Below are 27,565 nucleotides of genomic sequence, written 5' to 3'. Positions count from 1 at the left end.
ACAAATGACTGACTAAGTATTTTAGGCTTTAGTTTACTTCAGCCATATTCCATATCAATCAGGTATCATACAAACATAAAAATAGCTTCAAATACAGTCATGACAATAAAAGAATATGACTTTAAGGACTTAACAACATTAGTTCAGTTATAGTGCACCAACATCTCTAACACATTAGCACTAAGGGAACACTGAATAACCTGGTGGTTTTTGTCCATAAAACCACTTAGCTACGATTACCACAAAAGATCTCTCGGCAAAACGATGCAACATTTTAGGCACAATATTGCCCCGATCAATTCAGTGAGCTGGGATGTTTTATTCTCAACATGAACTACTGTTACAGCAAAAGACATGGACTACTGGTGTCCCACACAGCAACTCAATGTGCATGTGAAGGAGCCAAACACACGCCTGCTCCTCTTGTTAACTGAGATAAACTGCTGGCATATTTGTTTTACATCTATACTGTCCAGTCTCTTCTGGTGGACATGGCATACATCAGGATTGTTTAATCTCATTTGAGTCATTGTTGACCTTAGCCATATTTTTAGTCTTGTGAGAGCACTGAAGCTTCTTTCAGCCTCAGTACATGCGTTTTATCCTCAGATTAAAATTATTATGTGCTTGATGTGCCTCACCTTTGGCCCTGGCTCTTCCCCTCTGACTGCACTAGGACATATTGCTACCTGATAAAATAACACATGGATTCGTGCCATAAAAAAAGTGAGACATGTCAATTCAGATTCTTTGTCAAATATACACTAATGAAACAATTTACATCAGCAGCCTAACAATTGTCATGATAATAAATACTAGTTAATCTATAGCACCAAATCATCAGTCAGTCACCTGTGACCTCGCCTCTTCACCTCTGTCCGAGCTACAACATGGCAGAGCTGCCTCTGTCACCTGATGAATAACAGTGAGCCATTCCACATACATGCAGTCACACATGTGCTTCAAATACAGTCATGAACCACCAAGTCATCATCCAACTTCACCTGTGATTCTTGTATCACCATTACTCCACCACTACACCATTATTAAAACAATTTGTGCAAAGTGCACTCCAAGGTGGAATATTTGCAAAATCATGACTACCTCATGGTATTTTGTCTCAAAAATGAACCCTATGAATATGTCAGTACCATTAGGATGAAATTATTGTGTCACCAACATTTTAACGTTAGACACATACTTTTAACAGCCTCTGTAAACTAATATCCTGGCCTGCTCGAGGCTGCCGTTTTCTCTGACAGTTTCAATCAAAATTGGAAATGCTACTGTGGGAGACTGAGAGAACTAATAGTGCTGCCTGTTGTGCAGTTAGTTTCCAAAACACGTTATTCATGGTTACATACAATTTCAGACTGATGTGGGCCAAAGCCTAGCATAGCCTGTAACGTTATTATGAAGGACACATTTTATGAGTGAACTTGAGTTCAAGTGACTAACAGGTTTCTTTGAAAAATACTTTATTAAATATAAATTTCGTAACTGAAGTCAGTGAATTCCATGTTGATGCCAACTGTAATTTCAGGAATAGAAACAGCATGAAGATTGAAGTGTGAGCATAAGATTCAATTTTAAAAACAATACTAAGAATAAGAATAAAGGAGCGAGCTCTTGTGTGTGTGAGTGAGGTGGCTCTGAAAAGAGCCGTTGTTGGTAGGAGAGCGTGCAGCTTAAGCTCTCTCTCCGCGGATGCGGCGAGCCAGCTGGATGTCTCTGGAAGCGCAGGTCGGTCTTGAAGTCCTGAGCGATCTCGCGCACCAGGCGCTGGAAGGGCAGCTTGCGGATGAGCAGCTCTGTGGATTTCTGGTAACGGCGGATCTCTCGCAGAGCCACAGTACCAGGCCTATAACGGTGAGGCTTCTTGACGCCTCCGGTGGCCGGGGCGCTCTTACGGGCGGCCTTGGTGGCCAGCTGCTTCCTGGGGGCTTTACCGCCAGTAGACTTGCGAGCAGTCTGCTTGATTCTTGCCACTCTTCCCCACGTTCCTTTCCCTGTAATAAGAGCAGAAAATGTAGCGAACAGAGGAGACTCGCTGCTCTTAAAGTGTGTGACTGGCTGTGACGCGGTGCCGCTCCGGCTCGTGATTGGTGACGGGCTCCACGTGGAGCATCGCCCCGCCTCAGTGTGTGCTGCTCATTGGAGAAAAGTGCATTGAATTTGCGCGCTGCCGCAAGGCTCTCTGCCATTGGTGCGTGACGAATCCGCCCGCGCTCTGCGGAAATATAAGCGAGGCTTTGAGCTGATCGGGCCAGATTTTTTCTTAGTTTCGATACTACGAAGAAAAGAACCTGTCAACATGAGTAGTCGCGGTCTCAAGACTGAAGTACATCGGAGACGGGGACGGGGACCCCCCGACCCGTGATTATGTTGCTGAAGAGCTGATATTGCGAACATCATGGCTGAATGTGCAGGACATATACTCCTTCATTGCTCTCCCCAGTAAACGGGATTTTGAGCTGTGTTTTACCGAAGAGGCGCCTTTACGTCGCTTCTTAGAGATTTCTCTTTCTAACGCATTGCATCCGAAATGGGAAGACTGGCAAGTGGAGTCTTCTGTCCAGGTAGAGGTAGTGACTCTTGTTGTTAAATTCTGGACTGGAAGGATTCCAGACCAAGATATCGAGCTATATCTTAAAAGGTACTGCGAGATTCTTCAACCCCCAGTCAAGGCAGTGGATAAATTCGGATTCTGGTATGGAGTCCGAAAATATAAAGTTTGGATGCGTAGAGACGAAGCTGGACATATAATCTCTATTCCGAATTCCATCTCGTTGGGCCCCTACAATGGCAGGATTATTTATCCGGGCCAATCGGTGAGGTGTTTCATCTGCCAAGGTCCAGACCACCAGGCGAGAGAATGCCCCACTATAAAATGTTGGAAATGTGGTGAGTTGGGCCACAAGGCTAAAACTTGCCAAAACGAAAGTGAGTGCTCCCTCTGTGGTGCGAAAGGGCACACTTTCTTTAAATGCCCCAAGTCTTATGTGAATATACTTAAATCTTCCCAACAACCTCGACCTTCTGACACCATGGAGTTCCCTTCTTTGGTGGATCCTTCCCAAGTCTTGGATCCCCCCTTGAATGACCAGGTGAGAGAGCCCCCTCCCTCTACTCCCCCCCACCTTCCTCCGACCGTTGCCCCACTGTCACTCCCAGTTTCGCTTGGATTGGACAATCCACAAGTGGATGATCAGGATTACCAGTCTAGCCCTGTTCAAAATGAGTTCCCATCTCCACTGTCTCAGTCAAGTAAAAAAAGTGACGAGAGTGATGAAGAGCTAGATGGTAACCTAATCATAGAGACATCGGATGGTGAGAATGAAAGCGATAGTGATGACGAAGAAATTGACAGCGAGCAGACAGCTGATGACGACGGAGATAGCGAGGACCATGGACCCTTCCCTCTCTCAGAGGCGGCATCTCTGGCTCTTTCTTCGCTGCCCGGGGAAACGAAAGTAAAACGGAAGACCTTCTTTAGTGGAAGCCATCCGGCCCTCAACGAGCTCGTCAATGAGGATACGAGAGGAAGCAGAAAAAGGAGCGTTTCTGTTTCTAGCTCTGGAAGAGATATACGGAAGGATAATAGACCAAGTCCTCCGTGAGTAATATTTCTGAGATGGTCTCTCCTTTAGTCAACCTATGAGTAACATCAAAATAATTACATTTAATGTCAGAGGTCTCCAATCAGATAAGAGCAGGAAAAGGAAGGTTGATTTCTTAAAAAGACTTGATTATGATATTTTGTGCCTTCAAGAGATGAGATTAAAGACACACGTAGATGTATGTGAATTAAATAACATCTGGAACACTGCCCATTCAATAATATCGATAGGGGAAGACAGCTCTGACGGAGTGGGTATTTTCTTTAAAAAAAATGCGGTGAATATAATCAAAAGAAGAGACATAATACCGGGACGACTCCTCCTTGTTGATTGCTGTTATTACGGGCAAAGGTTGCGTATTATTAATGTTTATAATGCACCCGAACGAACGAAAAAGATACAATTGTTGAAAAAATTGAAGTATTTATTAGAGATTGGTTTTAATATAATTCTATGTGGAGATTTTAACATTGTTACTGAAGCAACTGACAGAATATCCAAGGTTGAATTTAGAGAACTGCGGGAAAGCAAATTGTTGGTTAAAGTTTGTAAGGAAGCAGCACTTCGTGATTTATACAGGCACTTGCATCCACATACCGATTCGTTAACTAAAACAAGGATTGATAGATTCTACATATCACATAATGTTCAAGGTCTGAAATATGACACTCTTTTAACAGACTTTTCTGATCATATGGTGGTTATGGCAACAGTATCGTGTTGCCCCCATGAATTTTTGAATTATTGGAAATTGAATACATCCTTGTTAGTAGACGAGTTGCTTGTGTCCGAAGTTAAATGTGAAATTAGGAAAATATTACATCTTAAGATTTTTACTACTTCTTTCTCGGAACTTTGGGAGCTTCTTAAACGACGTATGTGTCAATTTTTTAAATTTAAAGCGAGAGAATTAAATCATGCAAAGAATGTAAAATATAACGAAGATGTGAGTAGATATATATATTTAAGAAATAAGAAAGAGAAGGAAGAGGAGGAGGAAAATCAAATGATGTCTCTTAAAGAGGACATTGATCGAGTCAATAGAGAAGTTTTATTTAATGTGTTGCGACGTACTGACTTTCACGGAAACTGCGATTATATGATTTTTAATAATCAAAAGAAAAGTCGGAATGATTTTATTGTCTCAATTAAGGATAAACATGGAAAGTCAGTTTTTAAAGAAGAGGGGAAAAGACAAGTAATTATAGACTATTGTTCGGAGATGTTTTCATCCATAGCTACAAACGGCGACGCTATTAACAATTTTTTTTTTGAGTGAGGTTGAACCATTAGATTCTGTCATTTATGAAACTTTGATTGGAAAAATTAAAAGAGAGGAAGTGGAGTCAGTAATTAACCAACTTAGTACCGATAAAACACCTGGTCTGGATGGACTCCCCTCTGAATTTTACAAAATTGTGAGTAAAGAACTGTCTGAATTATTAACTCAGTATTTTAATGAGGGAATAGAAAGAAAAACAATGGGTAAATCGTTTTATGAGGGAGTTATGTGTTTATTATATAAGAAAGGTGATAGAGAAGATATTAACAATTATAGGCAACTGACAATAATGAATGTAGATTATAAGATTTTTGCTAAAATAATTATGTCTAGACTAGAGGATGTATTAGATATTATCATTGAAAAAGAACAAACATGCGCAATTAAGGGACGATTGATGTGGGATAATTTAAGTATGTTAAGAGAAATTATTTATAATGGCAAGGATTCAGAACTCTGCATTTTAGGATTAGATCAAAGGAGGGCTTTTGATTCTGTTTCCCACTCTTATTTATGGAAAGTAATGAAAGCTTATAATTTTCCGGACCAATTTATTTCTATTATCCAATTGATTTATAAAAAGTCCCTAGTGCAAGTTAAGGTAAATGGAAAGCTCTCACCCCCTTTTAGTGCTGAGTGCGGGGTTAAACAAGGATGTCCTTTGAGTGCTGCGTTATATGTCCTTGCAATTAATCCCTTATTGAAAAGGATAAATGATGATAAACGGATCAAGGGATACGTCCTTGATAAATCCCTTAAAATCGCAGCTTTGGCGTATGCAGATGACGTGACGGTGATAATCAGAAACCAAAACGAACTGTCTTCAGTTATGGAGATATTACACCGCTACGAACAGGCATCAGGTGCCAAGCTGAACCAAGACAAAACTGAAGGGGTGTGGCTTGGACATCCGACCAGACAACCTAAAATGATGATCTCTCTATGTAGGGAGATTAAAATTTTAGGTATATGGATTGATAATACTGACTCTTGTTTACTAAATTGGAATAAGAAAGAAAATGAAATTAAAATGGAAATTATGAAATGGGAAAATAAAGATACAAATTATAAAACACGTATTAATATTGTAAAAACACACATAATTTCGAAACTTCTTTTCCTTGCCGCAATTTTTCCTCCTCCGAGAACAACTGTAATGAAAATAAGTAAGATGTGCATTAAATTTATCTGGGGATCCAATCGAGAAGTGACTAAGAGAAAATTTATGTACAAGAGTAAGAAGCACGGGGGTTTGGGAGCCCCAGACTTAGAGATTGTTTTGCGAATTCCTTTTATAAAAATTACTCAAAGCGCAATTTCTCGGGGTGCCCCGTGGGTTCGAGGGAAGGAGCAGTTGTGGCAAAAGAAAAGAGGCAGGGCCAGAGCGGGTGTTCCATACCACAGACTTATGTTTGGTGACTTATCAAGTCAATGGGAACATTATAGTTTAAATATTCTCCAAGATAATACGAAAAATATCTATAAAAAAATTAATGACACCAAAAATGAAGGTGTAATTCAATATAAGTATGCAAATGAAGATGAAAACCTTTCAATAGTTAAAAATATACAAGACAAATTATTATCTGAAAGCATGAGAGACGTGGTGTGGCTCATCTCGCTCGGGCGCCTCCCTGTGAGAGCGGTGGTACAATGGAGTTGCTTTGTTACCACCATGAAATGTTCTATGACAGACTGTGATGAAGATGAGACCCTAGAACATCTTCTATTGGATTGTTATAGGACAACTGAGATCAGGCAGAAGATGACAGAGATTGGCTATGATGTGGATGTTAATATTAAAGCAGTTAAATATGGTTTGTTTAAAGAAAAAATGTGTGATGACAAAAGGAGACTCTTTTGGTTAGTAATGTGTGTAATAAACACACATATTTGGAAAACTCGTGCCAAAGGAGTACTTGAACAAAAGATGATAAGTAGTGATGTGGTGAGTAAACATATCATTACAGACCTGCGGAGAAGACGAACAATGGACCTGAAACTTGGGAAAGTTTTCCCCTGGAACGAATTAAAACTGTAAGTCTTGTGAACGTTGTGTGGACTCAGATGCTAGATTTTCCTCCTTGTTTCTCCTTTTTGTATGTGCTCATGGTTTTGTATATGTAATTGTATGTGTATGTGCATTTTATATGTAAACTTGTTTAATTTAAATAAAGTTTAAAAAAAAAAAGCAAGACTCGAGACTCATCAACAGAAAGTCCGGGCATGACTCCTGTGTTGCTGCTGGCAGTGTGTTTTTTCGGTGCGTGTGCCCTTTCACCCGTGGAGGACACAAACAGGCAGTAGCAGCTCCTCCTGAGGTCCCTGGGGCTCTCCGAGAGGCCGAGGCCTGCAGGGAGCCTCCAGCCCCGGCGCCATGTCCCCTCCGCTCTCTGGAGGATGTTCCGGAGGGCCGAGAAGCTCCAGGCTCTGGAGAGCCAGCCCTGCACGGTGTCAGAGTATGGAGTCCGCGGCAACATCGTCAGATACATCCAAGACCAAAGCAGGATGGTGTCTGGCTGGAGCAGCAGCTGTCAGGCTTGCCTGGAGAAACATCTTTTCTTCAACATGTCCATCCTGCAGCCTGTGGAGATGCTATCTCTGGCTCAGCTGGAAATCAAGCTCCACTGGAAGCCCCCCAGTCCTGTGCAGCTGCTGCAAGGGTCCCAGGCCATTAGTGCTTCTCTTTATAAAGTGATCCGATCGACTTTGAAGGGAACTAATCCTAAGGCGAACCGCAGTTTCCTGCTGTCCCAGTCGGTCCAGCTGCAGCCCGAGTCCACCTCCATCACCATCGATCTCACAGCGGTGGCAGAGAGCTGGCGCAAACCGGGGTCTAACTATGGCTTAATTTTAGAGTTGCTCCCTCTCGGACCACACCCGGAAGAGTTCTTTCTGTTTTACCCCGGTAACTCCCTCCCACTGGAACAAGACTTCACCTTCCCGTTGGTTCAGGCCTCACTAGTGGCCGTATCCCTCAACCCAAATCGGTGTCGGTCCAGACAGAGGAGAAGCGCCATCCATATCCCCGTGACACCCAGCAATGTGTGTAAAGCTCGCCGCCTCTACATCAGTTTTAAAGTTGTCGGCTGGCAGGACTGGGTAATCGCCCCGCAGGGCTTCATGGCCAACTACTGCCACGGGGAGTGTCCGTTCCCGCTCAGTGAGAGCCTGAACGGCACCAACCATGCCATCCTGCAGACCCTGGTGCATTCCTTGGATCCAGAGAACACGCCACAGCCCTGCTGCGTCCCCATCCGTCTCTCCTCGATCTCCATGCTCTACTACGACAACAATGACAATGTGGTGCTTCAGCATTACCAGGACATGGTGGTGGATGAATGCGGGTGTCGCTGAAGATGCTGGACGCTTCTGATTGGCCTCCGGTCACCAGATATTATCCTCTGATTCATTCAGCTGCTTTATCCAGTGATGCGAGTCTAGAATTGTTGTTACTGCAATTTTTTTTTTTTTTAAAGTGATTGTTTTTCAATATGTAATGGAATATGTTTGCAGACAGTAATTTTTAAAGAATTTAACCTATTTGCTCTTATTGAAAGCTTTTGTTTGTCTTTTGTTTGAAGTCTAATGAAATAAAATTAGGAATTTAGTGTTTTTCAGTTTTAACAATGGCTTAAGTGGTCTGTTACACATCACTTGCAATACTGGGCGGCATCGATCCAACAGCATTTTCTGAGTCCAAGACCTAAAAGTGAGTTAAGTTTAGTTTAACAAAAAGCAGATTTTAAGAACTATTTTGCTTTTAATAAGAGGGGAGGGGGGGGGAAAAAAAAAAAAAAAAAAAAAAAAAAAAGCAAGACTCGGGGCTCGATGGCAGCGAGGAGGAGCGAGCCCGGGGAGCCGTGAAGGATGCTGCAGGGGCCGTACAGCAGCCTGGACCGGGACCGGCTCCTCATCCGGCTGCCGTTCAAAAGCTTCGCCGTGGGGACGGTTCTGGTGCCGGTGACCGGCTTCATAGCCTGCATCTTCATCTCCCTCTGGTACCACTATGAGGACGCGACGTACACTCACTGTAAGGTGTCCAACTACCTCCCGTCCATCAGCTCCGCCATCAGCGGTGTGCCGCAGCGCTACATCTGGCGCGGCTGCATCGGGTTCCACTCGGCGCCGCGGCACCTAGTGGCCTTCGCCTACTTCAGCTTCTACCGCAGCCGCTTCGCCGACAGGCTGCCGGAGCTGCTGCTGAGCGGGCTGGCGCTCCTCTGCAGCCTCGCCGAGAACACCGGCCTGGTGATGCTCACGTACGTGTCGTCCACGGAAACCTACAGTGTTCATAAGTACGGGTTCATCACGTTCATAGGGAGCTCGCTGGTGCACATGCTCATTACGTGCTGGCTGTGGTACGTCATCAAGAGACACTACGTGAGCCCAGAGGAAGTGACATCATATCACTGGAAGCTGCGTCTCTTCCTGTTCAACATCAGCTGCTGTGTGATCGCCGCCTACTTCTTCAGACGCCACAACAAATACTGTGAAGCAGGAATCTACTCCCTGTTCGCCGCCTTCGAGTACCTGGTGGTCTTCTCCAACATGGCCTTCCACATGACGGCCTTCTGAGACTTCGGGAGCAAAGAGGTGACCGTGGCCACGCCGCCGGAGGACAAACGATACTGAGCAGGAGGGGGCAGGCAGATATAGATATAAGGATAATGAAAACTGCGACTTGCCACATTACTGTTTGCTAAGTACCACCCTAAATGAACATCTAATAATATACCTGTTAAAAAGGCCATATTTATACTCCAAGCTGTAAAATGTGTGATTATACATTTTGTTTATTTGCTAAAGGAACTGAAATTTTTGTCATTATCAAAGGTAAAGAGACAAAAGTGCAACAAGTTAAAATTTCAGTCATGTATTCCCATCAGATTCATGAAAGCCGTTGTAATTTGGGGTTTTCTGTGGGTTTTAATTAGTTCTTTGAAGTGTCCTTTTTCCAGGATCGATTATTGAGCATAATCAATCATATCAGACATACAGGATGTGCCTTTAATGGCTTAAAAAAACAAACACAAGAATTGGGTGCATGAGAATATCTAACTCTGGTTGTTTTCCTTTTAAGCATAGTCTACACATTTTCATTAGGGTCGGGGAAGGTGATTCCTGAAGCTTGCCTTATCTATTCCAAAACCAGGTTTAGTTTTTGGATTGTTGTCCTGTCCGGCTATTGATTTGAGAAAAAGTTGACGAATTTGGAGGTAGTCCTCCTCCTTTAATATTCTGCCAGTATTGCTGGAAGCAAAGTCAAAGTCAACTTTATTTGTCAATTCTGCCACATGTACAGGATATACAGAGAATAGAAATTTCGTTACTCTCAAACCCTAGATGAAATAGCAAATGAACATTTAAATATAAGAGAGTGATTAAAAAATGCAAATAAAATAATTAAAAAGTAAAAATTTAAATAAATACAATACAAATTAACAAGAAAGCTATGCAATATACAATATACAATATTCAGGTAAGGGTAAATGACATTGAGTGTAAACCAGGCAGAGTAGTGCAAATAGGCAAATAGTGCAAATGGAGATTTAGTAATGTACGGTAAGAGATAGTATAACAACAAAGTCTTATGAGGTAATGGCAGTCCAATGCTCCACAAAGTGACTGGTAACTGGTGCAGGCCAGTGAGTGAGTCAGAGAGAGTGTGTGTGTGTGTGTATGTGACAGAGTTCAGTTTTGATCACAGCTATTGGAAATTCTATCAATAACTTTAACTCTACAGTAAACATGAAGCCAACAAATGTAAAAAAAAAAAAAAAAGAATTCCTTTTTTGTAAATGTATCAAAATTTGCGCTTAATTAGGTTAGTGGAACTTTGAATTTGAATATTAGTTGCGCAGTTAAGAGATAAACACTGACAGCAGCATGAACAGTTCTGTCAAGCATATGTGCTAACAAAAAAAAAGAAAAAGATTTTATAATGTGAAAAGGGTCACTGAGGGGCCAGCCTTAATCAGAAACTATCCTGTTTATCCCGCTGGAGAGTGACTGAGAGGGCACTGAGTGACGCAGGTGAGAGACAGGCGTCACCCAGCCCCTAGACCGCACCTCTCTTATCTGCCTATGGAACAGAGGAGGAAGGAGTGACAAAGGCCAGGGCCTGAGCATGATAAGGAAGGGCCTTATGTCCTGCTTCGGCCCTGGCTTGCACCGTAGCCTCCAGTGCAAGAGGCCATCCAAGGGCCAGGTGTTGACCACTGTAATGATAACAGCAAATCCTTATTTGCCTAGTATCATGTTTTATGTTGTTAATACTCCTAGACTGTAGGGGGAGCTAGAGAGCAGAGCGAGTTACCTCGGAGTAGACTGTGATGGCGAAGCTTTGTTTACATGTGAACCACAGTTCGATAAAATACCTTCTCTTCAAGTAATGGTGTCATTCTTAAGAACCCACAACAACATAAAGAAACAAGACAACCACGACCAGAATAGCCTCCCAGATCATGTTTTTCCATTTACAGGTATGACTATGAGTGACGTCAGATATATAGAGAATGCTGGTGTGCATTTACATGCGGCCGCTTTGGAGCAGTGAATGAGAGGAAGAAAGGGAGAGAGAGAGCGAGAGAATGAGGGTCAGGTGAAGTTCAGGGCAGATTTTTTGCCGGCAGTCTCACACTGCAGGAAAGCCAAATTGCTTCCGGATCTAGGTATCCACCCCTGCATAGCTCAGTGTTCGTACCCTTCCCACCTCCTTGTTGTCATCCCTCTTTGGGAGTGACAGTGAAACTGGGAGTGACAGTGAGGCAGCCGTCGGAGGAAGGGGAGGGGGAGGAGAGGGAGAGGGCTCTCTCACCTGGTCATTCACGGGGGGATCCAAAACTTGGGAAGGATCCACAAAGGAAGGGAAATCCATGGTGTCAGAAAGTCGAGGTTGTTGGGAAGATTTAAGTATATTCACGTAGGACTTGGGGCATTTAAAGAAAGTGTGCCCTTTCGCACCACAGAGGGAGCACTCACTTTCGTTTTGGCAAATTTTAGCCTTGTGGCCCAACTCACCACATTTCCAACATTTGATAGTGGGGCATTCTCTCGCCTGGTGGTCTGGGCCTTGGCAGATAAAGCACCTCACCAATTGGCCAGGATAAATAATCCTGCCATTATAGGGGCCCAACGAGATGGAATTCGGGATAGAGATTATATGTCCAGCTTCATCTCTACGCATCCAAACTTTGTATTTTCGGACTCCATACCAGAATCCGAATTTATCCACCGGCTTGACTGGGGGTTGAAGAATCTCGCAGTACCTTTTAAGATATAGCTCGATATCTTGGTCTGGAATCCTTCCAGTCCAGAATTTAACAACAAGAGTCACTACCTCTACCTGGACAGAAGACTCCACTTGCCAGTCTTTCCATTTCGGATGTGATGCGTTGGAAAGAGAGATCTCTAAGAAGCGACGTAAGGGCGCCTCTTGGGTGAAACACAGCTCAAAATCCCACTTACTGGGCAGAGCAATGAAAGAGTATATGTCCTGCACATTCAACCATGACGTTTGCAATATCAGCTCTTCAGCAACATAATCCCCGTTTCCGATGTACTTAAGTCTCACCTATAAATTGCTGCAGTTTGAAGCAAACGATAATGGGGCATGATTACATAACTAATAACCAATTACTCCTCCGGTCTTTCCGCGCCCACTCATTTTAACAAGTTCTTTTCTTCGTAGTCCTTTAGTCCTTCGTAGTCCACTCATTTTGGCTGTTCAGAAACAAATGTTTCTGAACCCTTACTGAGAGCTAAAAGCTGACACCTGACATCTTTTCCTTAACCAAAAAAAAAAAACAAAAAACAAAAACAAACAAAAAAAAAAAAAAACCCAAGCAAACAGACAGGAAAACAATTTCTTATAAAACACTTTTTTCAATACACCCTGTGGATTATCGTTAGAATCATTACAACCATTTCATTTTCATTATCACATTACTCATTTAATGAACTAGATCTGTAGTCTGAGATGTAGAGAACAGGAATACAGGACATGACCAGGGCTTTGCAAAGTGCAGTCACAGCAAATAGGGATAATTTAAAAAAAAAAAAAACAAACAACAACACAACACACCTAAAGCATGCAACACACAAATTTAAAAAGAATATATTAAATAATAAATCTGCATCAAATATTCCATGGATGTTGAAGCAAAGAAACCGTGCAAAAACATTGAAACCCATTTTGGACAGTCACTCCTTCCTGTGCTTAGTTTAAAGAAAACATTACTGCAAAGTACGGCTGTGAAAAAACAGAAGAAATGTGAACGATATATCAAAATCTGTACAGTCTCTTCCCTCTTTCCTCCCATTCATTCTTTCATCTGTACTTTGGTTTTATTCTTGCTTCTGATCTTTTCTCATTCTTTGTCTTTATTCTGGCTCTCAGGTGATCGGTCTTGTTGCGTGGCATGGCACAGGGTGACAATGTCTGTAGGGAAGCAGTCTTTGAGTAGGATACCTCTGTCTCTCTGGCAATCCAGGTTTCCAATAAAGCCATACCAGTAGATCACAAGGCCTGGACCAAACCTGTTCCAGTAGCTCCAGAATTGTTCATTGAGATAGGTTTGATGGCTTTGATCATCTCCAAAAGAGGCTTTGCTCTCAATCCAGTGTACAATGTGTCCTTCCACAGCAACTGGAACCTCCAGGATGATATCAGGTGTTTTGTCATAGCCCATAGTTCTCAGATGGTTTTCATCCAGAAAGGAAAGGTTCTTCTCCTTCAGTTTTTCCCGGAGCAGCACTTCATGCTCATGGCCTATGGCGTGTTTGATGCAGTCTACCAGCGGTCCATAACAGCAGTCATTTATTGTGCATTGGTAGACATTACTGGCCAAAATTTGGTCTGGAATTAAAGATGGCTCCTTCAGCATGCTGTTGAGGACTGATTTAGATGGCATTCCACCATCCTGGCCCTGAAGGAACCTGTCCAGGATGATACAAGCCATCAGCGCAGGAGACAGATCCACCTCATTGGCCAATTCAAGCAGGACAGGAGCAGTAGGCTGTGCCTTGGCTTCACTCAGATACCTTTGGTAGTAGCTTTCAATAACATCCGGCACATGGTGTCTTGAGAATGTCCTTTTGATCCATTTCTGGTACTCCAGGGAGAAGATGCTCAGAAGAGTGGACTGTGAGTGACTTGGAAACTTGTCCTTCAGTATCTTCACGCATCGGCCTGTAGGTCTCAGTTTTTCAGTCCATTGCACTATCTCTTTATATTCTGCTCGGGACAGTCTCATCATGAGAAAGGGATCTTTACTCTTAATTCCTGCAGTGCTAGTACCGTCCCCGATAGCCTCCAGTCTTGCTTTTTTTTTCTTCCCTTCATGTGGACAGAAAACACTTTATTACAATCAGAAATCATATAAAATACACATCCTCCCATTTAAAAAAAAAAAAAATGGTGCAAACACAAACAAGATAAAACAGAATAGTCAACACCCCCCTCCCCCAGAGAACTCACACGAGTGGCTTTGAAGCCAGTGAAATGTCAGAATCGGAGAACCGCACTTTAGAAGTAGCAACAACAAATCACTCTTGTTGTGTAGGCAGAGGCAGCCATGCAGGAACGCTCCCAAATCTGAACACAGGGAGGGGAGGGAAGGGGAGGACGGGGCTGACAATGTTTTTTGTGGTTAAACTAAGTTGACAGGCATAAGAGGAGCTACTGCAGCATGAAACATCACCGAGCCAGAGGGTAAACAAAAAGAGATTAGGAGGAAACACAGGCGCAGGCTGTTTGAATACATTTGCATTACCTGTAAAGTAAAGTGTAAAGTGTCCGTGTTAGTCCCCATAGGGAAATAGTTCCTCTGCATTTAACCCATTCACCCAGTGAAGCAGTGGGCAGCCACCAATGCAGCGCCCGGGGAGCAGTGTGTAGGGATGGTACCTTGCTCAGGGGTACCTCAGGGTAGCCGTTCAGTGAAGTCGAACCCCTGACCTTCCGATCATGGGGCCACCACCACTCTACCTGCTGAGCTATCCCTGCCCCTGTGGGGGCAAATTTACTGCAACTCTGACCCTCAGCTCACGCTGCTTCTCACTTTTTAGCGCCGAACCAACAGGATGTTTTGGGGGACTAAGTGCTGGTGTTTCATGCCATAAATTAAAAACCAATTTATGCAGTAGGGTAAACCTCGATGAGGTGTTTTGTACTGCCACAGCCAGAGGTTTTTAATCTGGAACAGCAGCCGACAGGTCGGGGGATGTTCGTGTTTGGCCGAGCAGAAGTTTTGTTTTCTTCCTTGAAATAACTTCAAACTTACTAAACCTGTTAGTTCTACATCAGCAGCTCACAGAGGGATCAGAGCATGGATCTTCTCCAGATCAAACTATTTACGGCGTCAAAGCTTCAGCGGGATGACAGGCCAGTACTTGGGCTGCTTCAGGTCACAGTTTCTTTCAAAATTGAGTTGCATTGCCGCCTCCATGGCCATGATCTTGGCCGCATCCCCGCCGTACAGCTTCTTCATCTCGGCCGTGCGTCTTTCGCCGGGTCTCTCCAAGGGAGGGGCGACACTGCTCCACAATGAGAAGCTGTGTAGGTCCTGATCGGCCGGCATGTAGCTGCCCTGCTGCTCCGCCTCCATCTGCTGCTGCTTCTTTTTGAGCTCATCCCCGTGTCGCTCAGTCTGGGCGAAGTACTGCCGGAGCTCCTCGCTGATCTCCATGTTGCTCACATCGCACTCAATCTCGCTTTCCGAGGTGCTTTCCGAGCTACTTTCCTCTACATAGTCCTCCTCGTCTTCCCTGTTGCTCTCTGCAGAGCTCCAGTCAGCATAGCGAGGCGGGTCACAGGGCCCCTCCTCCTGGTAGCAGCAGGGGCCGTAGGCAGCCTCCAAGGCCTTTCTGTAGGCGCGCCTGTGCCTCTGATGCCATGACATGGCCTGCCAATAGTGCTGCCAGTATCGGCTGTACGCCGGGCTGGAAAACCAGGACATCACAGTGCTTTCTTCGTAGTATCGAGACTAAGAGAAAATGTGGCCCGATCAGCTCAAAGCCTCGCTTATATTTCCGCAGAGCGCGGGCGGATTAGTCACGCACCAATGGCAGAGAGCCTTGCGGCAGCGCGCAAATTCAATGCGCTTTTCTCCAATGAGCAGCACACACCGAGGCGGGGCGATGCTACACGTGGAGCCCGTCACCAATCACGAGCCGGAGCGGCACCGCGTCACAGCCAGTCACACACTTTAAGAGCAGCGAGTCTCCTCTGTTCGCTACATTTTCTGCTCTTATCACAGGGAAAGAATAGTGAGAAAGAATGGCACGAACCAAGCAGACTGCTCGCAAGTCTACTGGCGGTAAAGCCCCCAGGAAGCAGCTGGCCACCAAGGCCGCCCGTAAGAGCGCCCCGGCCACCGGAGGCGTCAAGAAGCCCCACCGTTATAGGCCCGGTACCGTGGCTCTGCGAGAGATCCGCCGTTACCAGAAATCCACAGAGCTGCTCATCCGCAAGCTGCCCTTCCAGCGCCTGGTGCGCGAGATCGCTCAGGACTTCAAGACCGACCTGCGCTTCCAGAGACATCCAGCTGGCTCGCCGCATCCGCGGAGAGAGAGCTTAAGCTGCACGCTCTCCTACCAACAACGGCTCTTTTCAGAGCCACCTCACTCACTCACACCAAGAGCTCGCTCCTTTATTCTTATTCTTAGTATTGTTTTTAAATTTGAATCTTATGCTCACACTTCAATCTTCATGCTGTTTCTATTCCTGAAATTACAGTTGGCATCAACATGGAATTCACTGACTTCAGTTACGAAATTTATATTTAATAAAGTATTTTTCAAAGAAACCTGTTAGTCACTTGAACTCAAGTTCACTCATAAAATGTGTCCTTCATAATAACGTTACAGGCTATGCTAGGCTTTGGCCCACATCAGTCTGAAATTGTATGTAACCATGAATAACGTGTTTTGGAAACTAACTGCACAACAGGCAGCACTATTAGTTCTCTCAGTCTCCCACAGTAGCATTTCCAATTTTGATTGAAACTGTCAGAGAAAACGGCAGCCTCGAGCAGGCCAGGATATTGGTTTACAGAGGCTGTTAAAAGTATGTGTCTAACGTTAAAATGTTGGTGACACAATAATTTCATCCTAATGGTACTGACATATTCATAGGGTTCATTTTTGAGACAAAATATCATGAGGTAGTCATGATTTTGCAAATATTCCACCTTGGAGTGCAGTTTGCACAAATTGTTTTAATAATGGTGTAGTGGTGGAGTAATGGTGATACAAGAATCACAGGTGAAGTTGGATGATGACTTGGTGGTTCATGACTGTATTTGAAGCACATGTGTGACTGCATGTATGTGGAATGGCTCACTGTTATTCATCAGGTGACAGAGGCAGCTCTGCCATGTTGTAGCTCGGACAGAGGTGAAGAGGCGAGGTCACAGGTGACTGACTGATGATTTGGTGCTATAGATTAACTAGTATTTATTATCATGACAATTGTTAGGCTGCTGATGTAGTCAGTCATTTGTTTAATAGTAATATAACATTATATAATTCACATATAAAACTATGAACTGTAATTTTAAATGATTTAAAAGCATGAAGAATAGCATATGTAGGCAAGTATATTTCTCCTTTTTTTTTTCTCAAGAAGCGACAAAAAGGAAAAAAGGAACAGGGCAGGGTTCAGTGGTTGAATCATCCGTCCCCACCAATGCCAAAACCAAATCTACGCCCTTGCTATGTGTTGTAACCAATGAGTATGATGTAACTGTACAAAGTGTGTCAGTCTTGTCAGCCCACTAGCCCAGACACCGACCAAACCCCTGCCCCAGATGGCGAACAGAGAACGGGGGAGTGTGAAGACTCCACGCCTCACTCCTCCCGCTCACTTATTGTTACTGCTAATGCAAATTAGTGCAAATCGAGTAATGCAAACCACTATTTATTTAGTTGTGTAGATGTTTTCGTATTCCAGCCGATTCTGCTTCAGAAATTATTTAGTGCGTTTGAAGTCTAATATGGAATTAATTCGGCGGAATGTTGTCGATGTGTTTCTGTTTTTATGCAGCAGCCCGGACCAAAACTAAAAAATGTGAACAAACATGTCGGACCTATTTCTGATCTGAAGATGAGTGCGGGGAAAATAAGGAGATCGCATAACACTGAATGATGCAACAAACCTCTGCACAAATGTACTTACTATCGTGTCTTTCTTTCCGCAGAACCAACGCGGTATCAAATACAAAAACAAAACTTTGATCTCTCTCCCAAAGGTTTTAACCGGATATCTGCGGTAGAATCCACATTCCTGCTTCTCCAGAGCTCAGACTGCACGTCAAGTTGCACATGGCTCCAAACGCGGAAGAAACCAAAAGAACAAAAATACGCGGGTTATGGATGAGAATAGAATGAGGCAAAGGACACCGCTTCCTCGTTTCTCTATTGTCAAGTCAAGTCATCTTTATAGCACAGTTAAAAGTGTCGTTCAAAGTGCTGGACAGAGGGATAATATAATAAAAACAATATAGATAAGATGAAAACATTGTAGAAAAATTGTAAGACATCCATATGTGTACATGCAAATATGCACTGTTATCTTTTGCAAGTAAACCAACCGTCTCATGAAAACATTTCGTCGTTGTTTCCTTAAAAAATGTTTATATTTGTGACAAAAGTGTGCAAAATGCCCAACACACACAATCAAACACGATCTGTACAGCGTGATGAACGTCATCTGTTTTAAATATATTAACTGAACAATCTTTAACAGAGTTTGACAATATTTTAAATAATTCTTTATTTTTTGAAAAGTGTTTTATGTGCTACATTTACAGCTCACCTTTATGATGCACCGCAACAGAACAAACTAATGAACACATTATTCAAATCAACTTGTTCTCCTGGTCCATTTTAGATCAAATCTAAAAGTTAAAATTTTATTCAATTTGTATTTGTCACATAGACAATCATACATAGTGCGACATGCAGTGAAATGCTTATGCCAGACCATTCAAAAACGAAACGAAACTAGCAATAAATAATATACAATACAATAATACTAATACTACTACTACTAATAATAATCTTGGTTTGTCTTAGAAACGTGTAAGTTGTTTGAGGAGTCACATGAGTAGCCTATATTTCTGTCATAGGTTTCATGTTTAATAATGCTGCTTTGTTGCTTTTCACGGTTTCTGTTTTAAGACAGAACAAACAAACCGATAAAGCTCGTATTTTACGTTTCCTGTTTTACCACCATGCGAAGGGACTTTACCTCGTTAGTGCTGCTGTGTGTGTGTGCGTGGGTCGCAGGGGAGGGGCACTATGTGTTGTAACCAGTGACTATGATGTAACTGTACAAAGTGTGTCAGTCTTGTCAGCCCACTAGCCCAGACACAGACCAAACGGCTAGCCCCTGCCCCAGATGGCGAACAGAGAATGGGGGTGTGTGAAGACCCCACGCCTCACTCCTCCCGCTCACTTATTGTGTTGATGCATGCACTGATCAGTGGTCTTTGATCAGTGGGTTTTGGTCAGTGGTGTTGATCAATGGTCATGAGAATTTGTATAATTATGATTAAGGAACTGACCTCCCAGCCCATTGTTCCTTCAGTGGGCTGGTTTCAGTCATTATGCAAATGTCCTGTTTATAAGATTGGAAACCTGCAGTTAGCTGAGACTGATAAAGTCACTTGGATGAGTGACGAAACGTTTCTCCCACAAAACGCTACGTCCAGATGAACAGAATCAGCTTTTGGAGATTTACTTTCCTGGATGATTGAGAATGCATCAAGACGATGCATGCTATTCTAACGTACATTTAAAACATGGGAGGGGCATGGTGCCATGCCTGAGGCTCAAACACAGGTGAATAAATTTGTTTATTATTTATTCAAATTCAGTTAATTCCGTTTTTTTAAGACTCGGGTTTACTGTATATTGTCAGGATTATCTATGTACAGCTGACCAGAATCCATCAGATTCTGCAAACACAAATATGGTGTTGTGGCGATCGGGAGCTTAAAGCTTTACAGTCACAGGGGAAACCCGACTACGCCAACCTGGGAGTTTCACACAGACAGTATCTATAGATACTATGTACTATGCAAATGAACTATATAACTATAGTTAGTGCCTTCCTGTTCATTTACATAGTTTCTAAGGTTTGTAACACTTGAGCCAGAGCCGTGATTGGGAGTAAAATAACGAATTTATTGACAGCTATTTAAAACAGACATCAGAAGATGCAATCATGTATTTGCACGTGTACTGTTAACTGATTCAGAGCCTGGATTACCAGTGGGCGAATGCATAAATAATCACGAACCACGGAATATCCCACCACCAGGGCACCCAGTCACCTCTACTTTAGGCCTTCAGAGTAAAAACACAACTTATTAATAGACCCGAAACGGGAAATCAAATACGTCCTCTGTGGTTAATCCGACTCCACAAACATACCAGTAGTACGAACAGCCTTAATCAACCAAAAATAAATATAAATAAATAAATAAATGAATGAATGAATCAAAATAGCAGCTACTATTTATAGTCGGACCATACAATTTGATTGGCCACAACCGATGATTAGCAATGCAATGTTAAAATAAAATATTATTTCTGCTTCACGGATTTCACCCAGCTCAAAAGTCACATTTACACAGCACACAGCAGAGTCAAGTACACTTGATGTGTGGACTTTATAACAGTTTTAAAATTGTGTTGATAGGCACGTGAAACCAGAGTTATGATAAAATATAAATATATATATATATATATGCAATGTTTGTTTCTTTGTTTTCCTGAATACTGCCATTGATTGTATTTATATTTACTGCAGGAAGAAACGGTAAAAACTGCGTTTTATAAGGAAAGCTCTCTCTCCGCCTGCAAAACCAAAACCAAAAATAACCCCACCCTTTCTTATTGTTGGAAAAATGTACTATGTCGACCAATCAAAAAAATGATATGGCAACATGGCATTTAGTTGTTTAGGAAGGGGGGAGGTTTTAGAAGTGACAGCGGTGTTTTGAGATATGAGAGATTTGCGACGTTTAGCGTGTTTGGAGTCTAAAGTTAGTGTGTTGTTTTGGAGTGGCACAAATAATTTGTGTGGCATCAAATTTGTTCTGTAAATAGTTTGAAATGTTTATTTAAAAAATGCCTTGGCTGCATTTTTTGATAAACAGCTGCAAAAAACGTTGTTGTTTGCAAAACTCAATAACTTTTTTGAAGAAGTAACTATGTAATTAATTGCCCAACATTGGTCATTATAAACTGTATTTGCAGACAGAGAGTTACAGGACTCTCAACCACACCACAGACTCATAATACAAGTCAGAGCTTTATAAAAATAAAAAAAAAAAGTTGTGTTTTGAAAATTGGAGTTCAAGTTATTTTTACTTCCAATAGTGTTAACATACTACACAGGTCATGAACAATTTTCAATCAGCTGATAGCATACTACATCCATGTCAGCAGTGTATAAACGGATAGTTTAGCATATATTAGCACAGGTATCAATAAAGGACTACCGTATTAAATACTTTTACTAACCTCAGGCAGATGGACAGGCGCTCTGCAGGTGGGATTGACTGCCTGTAGTTGGTGTCTAGGCGGGCGATGCTTGAACCTACGCGGGACAGCAGCTCCTCAAACTGGGCGAGGGAAAGACAGTGGTGCTGCTGAAAGCGGCCGTCATCCAGGCGCAGCTCCGGGAGCAAGTGGTGAAACTCACCAAACCGCTCACGCTTCAGGAGGACCTGATGAACCCAGGTACGGCGAGGATGTCCTTTACGCCGCTGCTCTGCTCTCCATAGTAAATAGAGAAGGGAGACTCTCTCTTCAAACGCTAGCTCGATAGCTGCCATCTTGCAAACATACCGTCTGGCACTACTTCCTCCCACATTTCCAGTTCACGCGCGTCAAAATTGAATATTTTGATGCGTAAATGATTCGCGTTGGACACGCGTCGAGGTGCGAATGTGCACACGTCAAGTTAGGGGTATCTGGTGCATTTTGGTCGCGTCTATCGCGTTCGGTGTGAACACATCGTTAGAGCTGAAGATTTTGCGGATGACACGTTATCGAACGTTACGTTGTGTGTCATGGATACTGTTGACTCCAAATCTCCCGACCACTATGTCGATCTGAGAAAGCAAGACCGAGACAGCGAGACCAAGACTAGACCGAGGGATCCAAGACCAAGACAAGACCAAGACCACGTAAAAGTAAGACCGGTCTCGACTCTAATATACTGTACAGAAAATTTATAATGTAATGTTTCATACTTGCAGCATACCTGTATGCTATAAATACACTTGTTGTATAAATGTTTACAAAGACACTTTAAAAACACCATCTTGCTGCCTGTTTTTTTCCTCTGTTCCTCCTCTGAACACAGTGTACAGTTTATCCTGATATAAACAGTTTCATTTTATTGTTTTATATAAACATTGCAACACATTAACAGATGAACAGTCCTTTTTCATTTGTTTAAAAAAAACAGCTGATTTTAAATTCAATTGGAGAATATTTAAACTGACAAAGGTTTAAAGTTAATTACACACATATATACATGGGAGAAGTCAACACACCTTATGACACTGTCTCAGTGTTTGTTTCATATGCAACAAGTCAACAAGAAAAAAATCTCACTGTTCACATCTTATTTCTTTTTTCTTCACCTTCCCTTTTCTGTTACAATTCGGGATTGTATTTTTATACATAGAAGCCCCCCCTCCAAAAAAAAAAAAAAAAAAAAAAATCTAACTCTGAGATTGTAAAACAGTTTCTGATAAGTCAAGAAATATGTCTGTGAAGGTTTTCAGTCATCCAGGTCATCGTAGTCTAAAGAGCTTGGGAAAAAAAGCGTCAGGACTTCTTTAAGTTAACTTAAAGTGTTTGAAGCTACATTTGAATAGACACAGATGAATAAAGTACTTATGAGTCCAGAACCATCTGGATCAACTGTTGAGAAAACTGGTCACATGGTGGTTATATTGCCTTTTTCCAGGAATTACTTGTACTGAATTGTTACTGAATTTGCATAACAAGAGAGAGAAAAACAAATGTATAGTTATGCAATGTAAAAAATTAAAGAAGCCCACACCCAAAATATTTAAAGCCTGCAGCTAGTCCTGTGGGTATTTAAAATGTAACAAAATGTAGAAACTGATAACTGCTCTTGAAAAATAGGCACCTCAAACAATAAGATGATAAAAGACATTTTTTCAGGAGAATCTCTGGACTGCAAATCAAACTAATATATGTACAATGTATGAGACAATTTACCTGATAGATTTAACATTTACAATAGTTAAGTGCGAAAAAGTATGAAACACCACAGTAAGTTCATTATTCTGAGTCAGCACAGAGGTGGATACTAGAGTCAGGCTTCACTCTAAACCCGGCATATACAGGTTCAGTGAAGGTGGTGTTGAAGGTGTGCAGGTGGATCAGTTTATCAGAGGAGACGCTGTAAAAGGACACAGTTCCTGCAGAACAGTCCACATACACTGCTACTTTGTGAGAGAGAGCTGAAGGGAGAAGAGGGATGGCTCTTCCAATGTAATCATGATTTCCATAGTGACCTGTATTATCACGACAGTAGAGACTCCAGGATTGGTAAGTCCTTCCAAACCTGCTTTCATCCTCTTCTCCTCTCCTTCTGATTCCTCCATAAGCTACAGCAACATGAACCTCTCCACTCCACTCAACCTCCCAGTAACAGCGACCACTCAGACTGTTGGTACACAGCAGCTGAGGCCACGGATCAAACCTATGATCATGATGAGGATACAGCTGGTCTTCTTTCACGTGTGTCACCTCCTTCTTGTCGTCAGACAGTTTGAGGTTCCTGTGTGCTGTGTTTGGATCCAGCGTCAGATCACATAAATCTAATAGGGCCAATAAGACACAGTGCATAAACACTTAACTCTAACAACTCATTAGCAAATTATTAATTAGAGCCAATGTGTAACAGTAAATGTGGTCCTCATATTTTGTGGTCTGTAGCTTAAACATTCAAGGATGCAGGCAGTGTGATGATGAGTGTGAATGAGAAAAAAGAAAAAAATCGTCTTAAAAAACAAAATTATCAACAATAATTATTTGAAAGGGAAGTGAATCAGAATAAATATTAACATTTAAATATAAGCATACAGGCTTTGCATTTACATTCACTTAATCATTTGAATCCTACCAGCTAAAGACAGCGGTAGGTAGTTCCATCTTTGAAGATCAGACTTAACTTTCATTGTAAGTAAAGTAATATTCTGTTCCCGTATTAATCTCAGAGATCGTGAAATTGCAATTCTGAGATAATTAAACCCCGAATTAGCAATTTGAAAGGGTATAGTTGATGTAGGTATGTCTGCAGCCATTTGATTAACTGGAAAGTATTCGCTTTTGGAGATGTTAAGCTTATATCCCGATAAATATCAGAAAGAATTTAATACTGATAAAATGTGTGGGATATTTAGTAGAGGATTATTCACATAAAGAAGCAAACCATCTGCATAGAGCAACACCTGATGTTTTATACCCAATCCCTCCTAATCCTTTCACCATTTTTAAAGCTACTGAGAGTGGTTCAATCACTAATGCAAAACTGGTTACACTTAACACAGGACATATGACTATCAAATTAAACAGGAAACACAACAAATATGGAGACGAGGACTAAGATACGTAAGCTTGACACTCAGACCAAGGGAGAAACAGACTTGGACACATAACTGACTGGGGACACAGAGAGAACATGGAAGATGTAGACAAGAGAACAAAAAGAGAAACATGTAACACAAGGTTGGCACAGTGACAGAAAACTAAAAACTAGAAATTCTAAATGTAACATAAGACCAAACAATGCGAGAACCAAATCCACGAATGACACAAAATCGAAGAATATTGGAAAAACCCCAAAACACATAAACACTGAGTCACAGACCCAATGCCATGACAAAAAGCTGGTTATACAAAGAGGGAAGGATGATTTTTTTCGTCAGCCCTGTTACATCACAGCTGATGCAACTTTTCGTGAAATTGCACGTACTGTACTAACAGAACATGCTGCAATACTATTTCTCAAATTTGTGCATTTTTTTCTGAATCTCAAAAAGCTGCTCTTTCTCAGTTTAAGTTGAGATAAGTCTTTTGTTGCTCTTGCTCTGTGTCACAGTTTGATATGAACTATTGATGGACGACCTGCATATTTTTACCCGTATACATGTCATGGATTTAGAAATATAAGCTTTTTCTTCATGACCTGCTTTTGTTGTTAAAGCATAAGGATTGCCCACCTGTTAAGGAGAACATACAGACATACACGCATGCATGCACTACGATCATTACAGTAAAGAATTCTGATCTAAAATTAAAAATATATTACCTCTGTCATGGAAATTTAATTAGCCAAGCCTGCTGACATGGTAGTAGCAGTAACAACACCTTTATTTCATGCATGAAGACAGACGTCAGTCGGGGGGCACTGGGAGCCATCCCTGAAGATGCCCAGTCCAGACCTCTTTTAAATACAGTCAACAGAACAAAACGCTGTTGTTCACACTTTTGATATCCTCCAAGGAAAGAGTTCACAGAAAAGATGTAAGACAGAGAAACTAGTCCCGGACCCCAAACAATGTAAAACTTTGTCAGGCCCCAGCTCTGTGCATGTGGACCCATAGTTGCTCTTTGAGGTTGGAGCTGATCGCCAGCTTCTGAAAAACAAATATAATTGGTGAAATACTGAACGAATGCCGGAGGTGTACCAAAGAAATGATATAAAGAGCTCTGTTTTCATATCCAGCACTTTGAATGTAAGAAAATCTAAAAATATAATAGAGTTCTCAGCAGACTCCATAACGTAAACAACACAGACAGTGATTATTATCTTTTAAAAGAAAAATTCTAGTAAAAATTATCTTACCAGTATCGACACGATGCCTTGGTAAAGATCATGCAGAGATGTTTCCAAGTGTCATCATTTCCTTACAAATGCATTTGGAGATCAGCACACTGCTTCCTATGCAGTCGTATTTGTTGGAGAAATTGATTGTCATTAATGAGAATGATTTACGTGTGAAGAATACATGATCAAAAACAAATGCCTATAAACTGTTAACACATGACCTATTGAACCTGCCAGACTGTTTCATTTTATAACCTTTTAAAAACTTCTGCGAGATAGAGGAACTGAAACTGCGACTGCGCCCGCCAACTCCTGTCATCTCAAAAGAAAGACATGTTTTACAAGGGCTAAATATGAGGAAGTCACATGACCATTGCTTCAATGTGTCCTAATACGGTTGTGCACCATAAGTCTTCTAGCCGATTAGAAGCTTTATTTAAAGTTTTGCTAATTTCCACTGCAAGTATAACCAGCTACAAGTTCCTGTTTTTATAGTTCAGAAAGATGCTCACACTCGTTAAAGGGTCACGCCATAAATGGTGACAGGAAGTGACCCCCCCCCCCACACACACATACACACTGACACTGATGTTGCTCACACACATGCCTGCTTAAGACTGTCACGTGTATTTGTAATTGCATATTCATGTATGATCACTGCTCGCAATAAAAAGAGGGAAAGAGGGAACTCAGGTTTGGAGTTGCTTGGATGGGCGAGTGGTAGCACTGCTCACCTCGACGCACCCCCTTGCCGGCAAGAAAACCAATTGAGCTCTGAGTGTCTTGCTTCATTCACAGTGACAGGTCTCTGAGACAGCGACGTCTGTGAGTTTAGGCCTAACAGTATTCTAGAGGCTGATCTAAAGAATTCCACACAACAGCTACAGTTATAGTCTCTGGTCTCCTCCCCCTACTGTAAATGCCCCCACAATGGTAAAATACTGATACAGTAACCAGTTAAACCAGTTATTTTAGTTGGATGTGTCAGGTTTGGTTATGAAAGTCGACTCCAGTGTGATGTTGTGGTTCTTTGCCTGCCTCCAGGTGTCCATAAGTTATGGTACTTCCGCAACTAGCTAGTGCTACAGAAGAGAAGCAAGCATAAAGGTAGTTTTTTTAAGTGTCAGGTAATTTTAAATGTGATGTTTCTATCAGCTCATCAAACATCAGCAACTATTTAAAGGTTGCAGGTTAGTGCAGGACAAACAGGTTAGTTTGCTGCACTGTGATCGATTTAAAGTAAACAACAGTGTGTGACTGGTGCACAGTGGCTGGGGTTTCATTGTCTGAGTTAGCTTACATCAAGTGTAGCAGAGATTCATATGGATTTAATATAATAATAATAATAATAATACATTTTATTTGAGGGTGCTTTTCTAAAACCCAAGGTCACCTTACAAAGAGAAAAAGATATCAGTAAAATGGTAGATTAAAATAAATTAAAATACAAAAAACTACGGTGGCCCCTAGAGACAAAGCACGTACAAACTCCAAAACACATGCAAATTCCAAAACACAACGGAAGTGCTCCAGGACGTGAAATTGGAAATGAAATATAAAGTCTATAAAAATAGGCTAGTATTAATATTGAGGAAGGCCAAGAAAGAATACTATAACAAACTATTTCAAGAAAAGAAATATAATATAAAGGGTATTTGGAGTATTTTCAGAGAGATATTAGACAATAAGAATGTTTCTTTAGATGTGCGTAAGTATTTTTATAAGGAAAATAAGATTATAAAGGACATGAATGAAGTGGTACATGAATTAAAT

At 41.9% G+C, this 27,565-nt stretch overlaps 3 protein-coding genes, 1 long non-coding RNA gene and 2 pseudogenes across 4 annotated transcripts in view; 2 read left to right on the top strand and 4 right to left on the bottom strand.

Moving 5' to 3' along the window:
• LOC120740563 overlaps positions 1–2,128 on the bottom strand; it is a 2,763-nt pseudogene extending 635 nt beyond the window's left edge.
• The window catches only part of LOC120740608 (histone H3-like), a 20,246-nt gene extending 3,511 nt beyond the window's left edge, over positions 1–16,735 (top strand). The window contains exon 2 of the mRNA XM_040043075.1: positions 16,175–16,735. Within this exon, the coding sequence (XP_039899009.1) occupies positions 16,184–16,720 (537 nt within the window). The 5' untranslated portion in view covers positions 16,175–16,183 and the 3' untranslated portion in view covers positions 16,721–16,735. The remainder of the gene's footprint in view (positions 1–16,174) is intronic.
• LOC120740593 lies at positions 8,746–10,004 on the top strand (annotated as a pseudogene).
• On the bottom strand, positions 12,841–27,565 carry LOC120740626. Its single transcript, XR_005697410.1, has 4 exons — positions 27,555–27,565; positions 14,533–14,536; positions 14,446–14,454; positions 12,841–13,207 (listed from the first exon to the last, which is right to left on the bottom strand). It is a non-coding gene; the product is annotated as an uncharacterized LOC120740626 (long non-coding RNA).
• Positions 13,226–14,193, bottom strand: LOC120740590 (CDAN1-interacting nuclease 1-like). The gene has a single exon (XM_040043049.1). The coding sequence runs from the start codon at positions 14,160–14,162 to the stop codon at positions 13,275–13,277; it is 888 nt and encodes a 295-aa protein (XP_039898983.1). The 5' UTR covers positions 14,163–14,193; the 3' UTR covers positions 13,226–13,274.
• Positions 14,919–15,917, bottom strand: LOC120740606 (gem-associated protein 8-like). The gene has a single exon (XM_040043073.1). It carries the CDS (start codon positions 15,861–15,863, stop codon positions 15,267–15,269), a length of 597 nt encoding a protein of 198 aa, XP_039899007.1. The 5' UTR covers positions 15,864–15,917; the 3' UTR covers positions 14,919–15,266.

Source organism: Simochromis diagramma, unplaced genomic scaffold (assembly GCF_900408965.1).
Source record: "Simochromis diagramma unplaced genomic scaffold, fSimDia1.1 OVJJ01000433.1, whole genome shotgun sequence".
In the NCBI taxonomy this organism is placed as follows: Eukaryota; Metazoa; Chordata; class Actinopteri; order Cichliformes; family Cichlidae; genus Simochromis; species Simochromis diagramma.
The sequence above is the reverse complement of the archived record's forward strand: the minus strand, read 5'-3'. Positions and strand labels throughout refer to the sequence as shown.

Excerpts from the sequence above, each read along its gene's own strand:
- LOC120740606 (XM_040043073.1), bottom strand. The coding sequence starts at position 15,863 with ATGTCCTGGTTTTCCAGCCCGGCGTACAGCCGATACTGGCAGCACTAT.
- LOC120740590 (XM_040043049.1), bottom strand. The coding sequence starts at position 14,162 with ATGATGAGACTGTCCCGAGCAGAATATAAAGAGATAGTGCAATGGACT.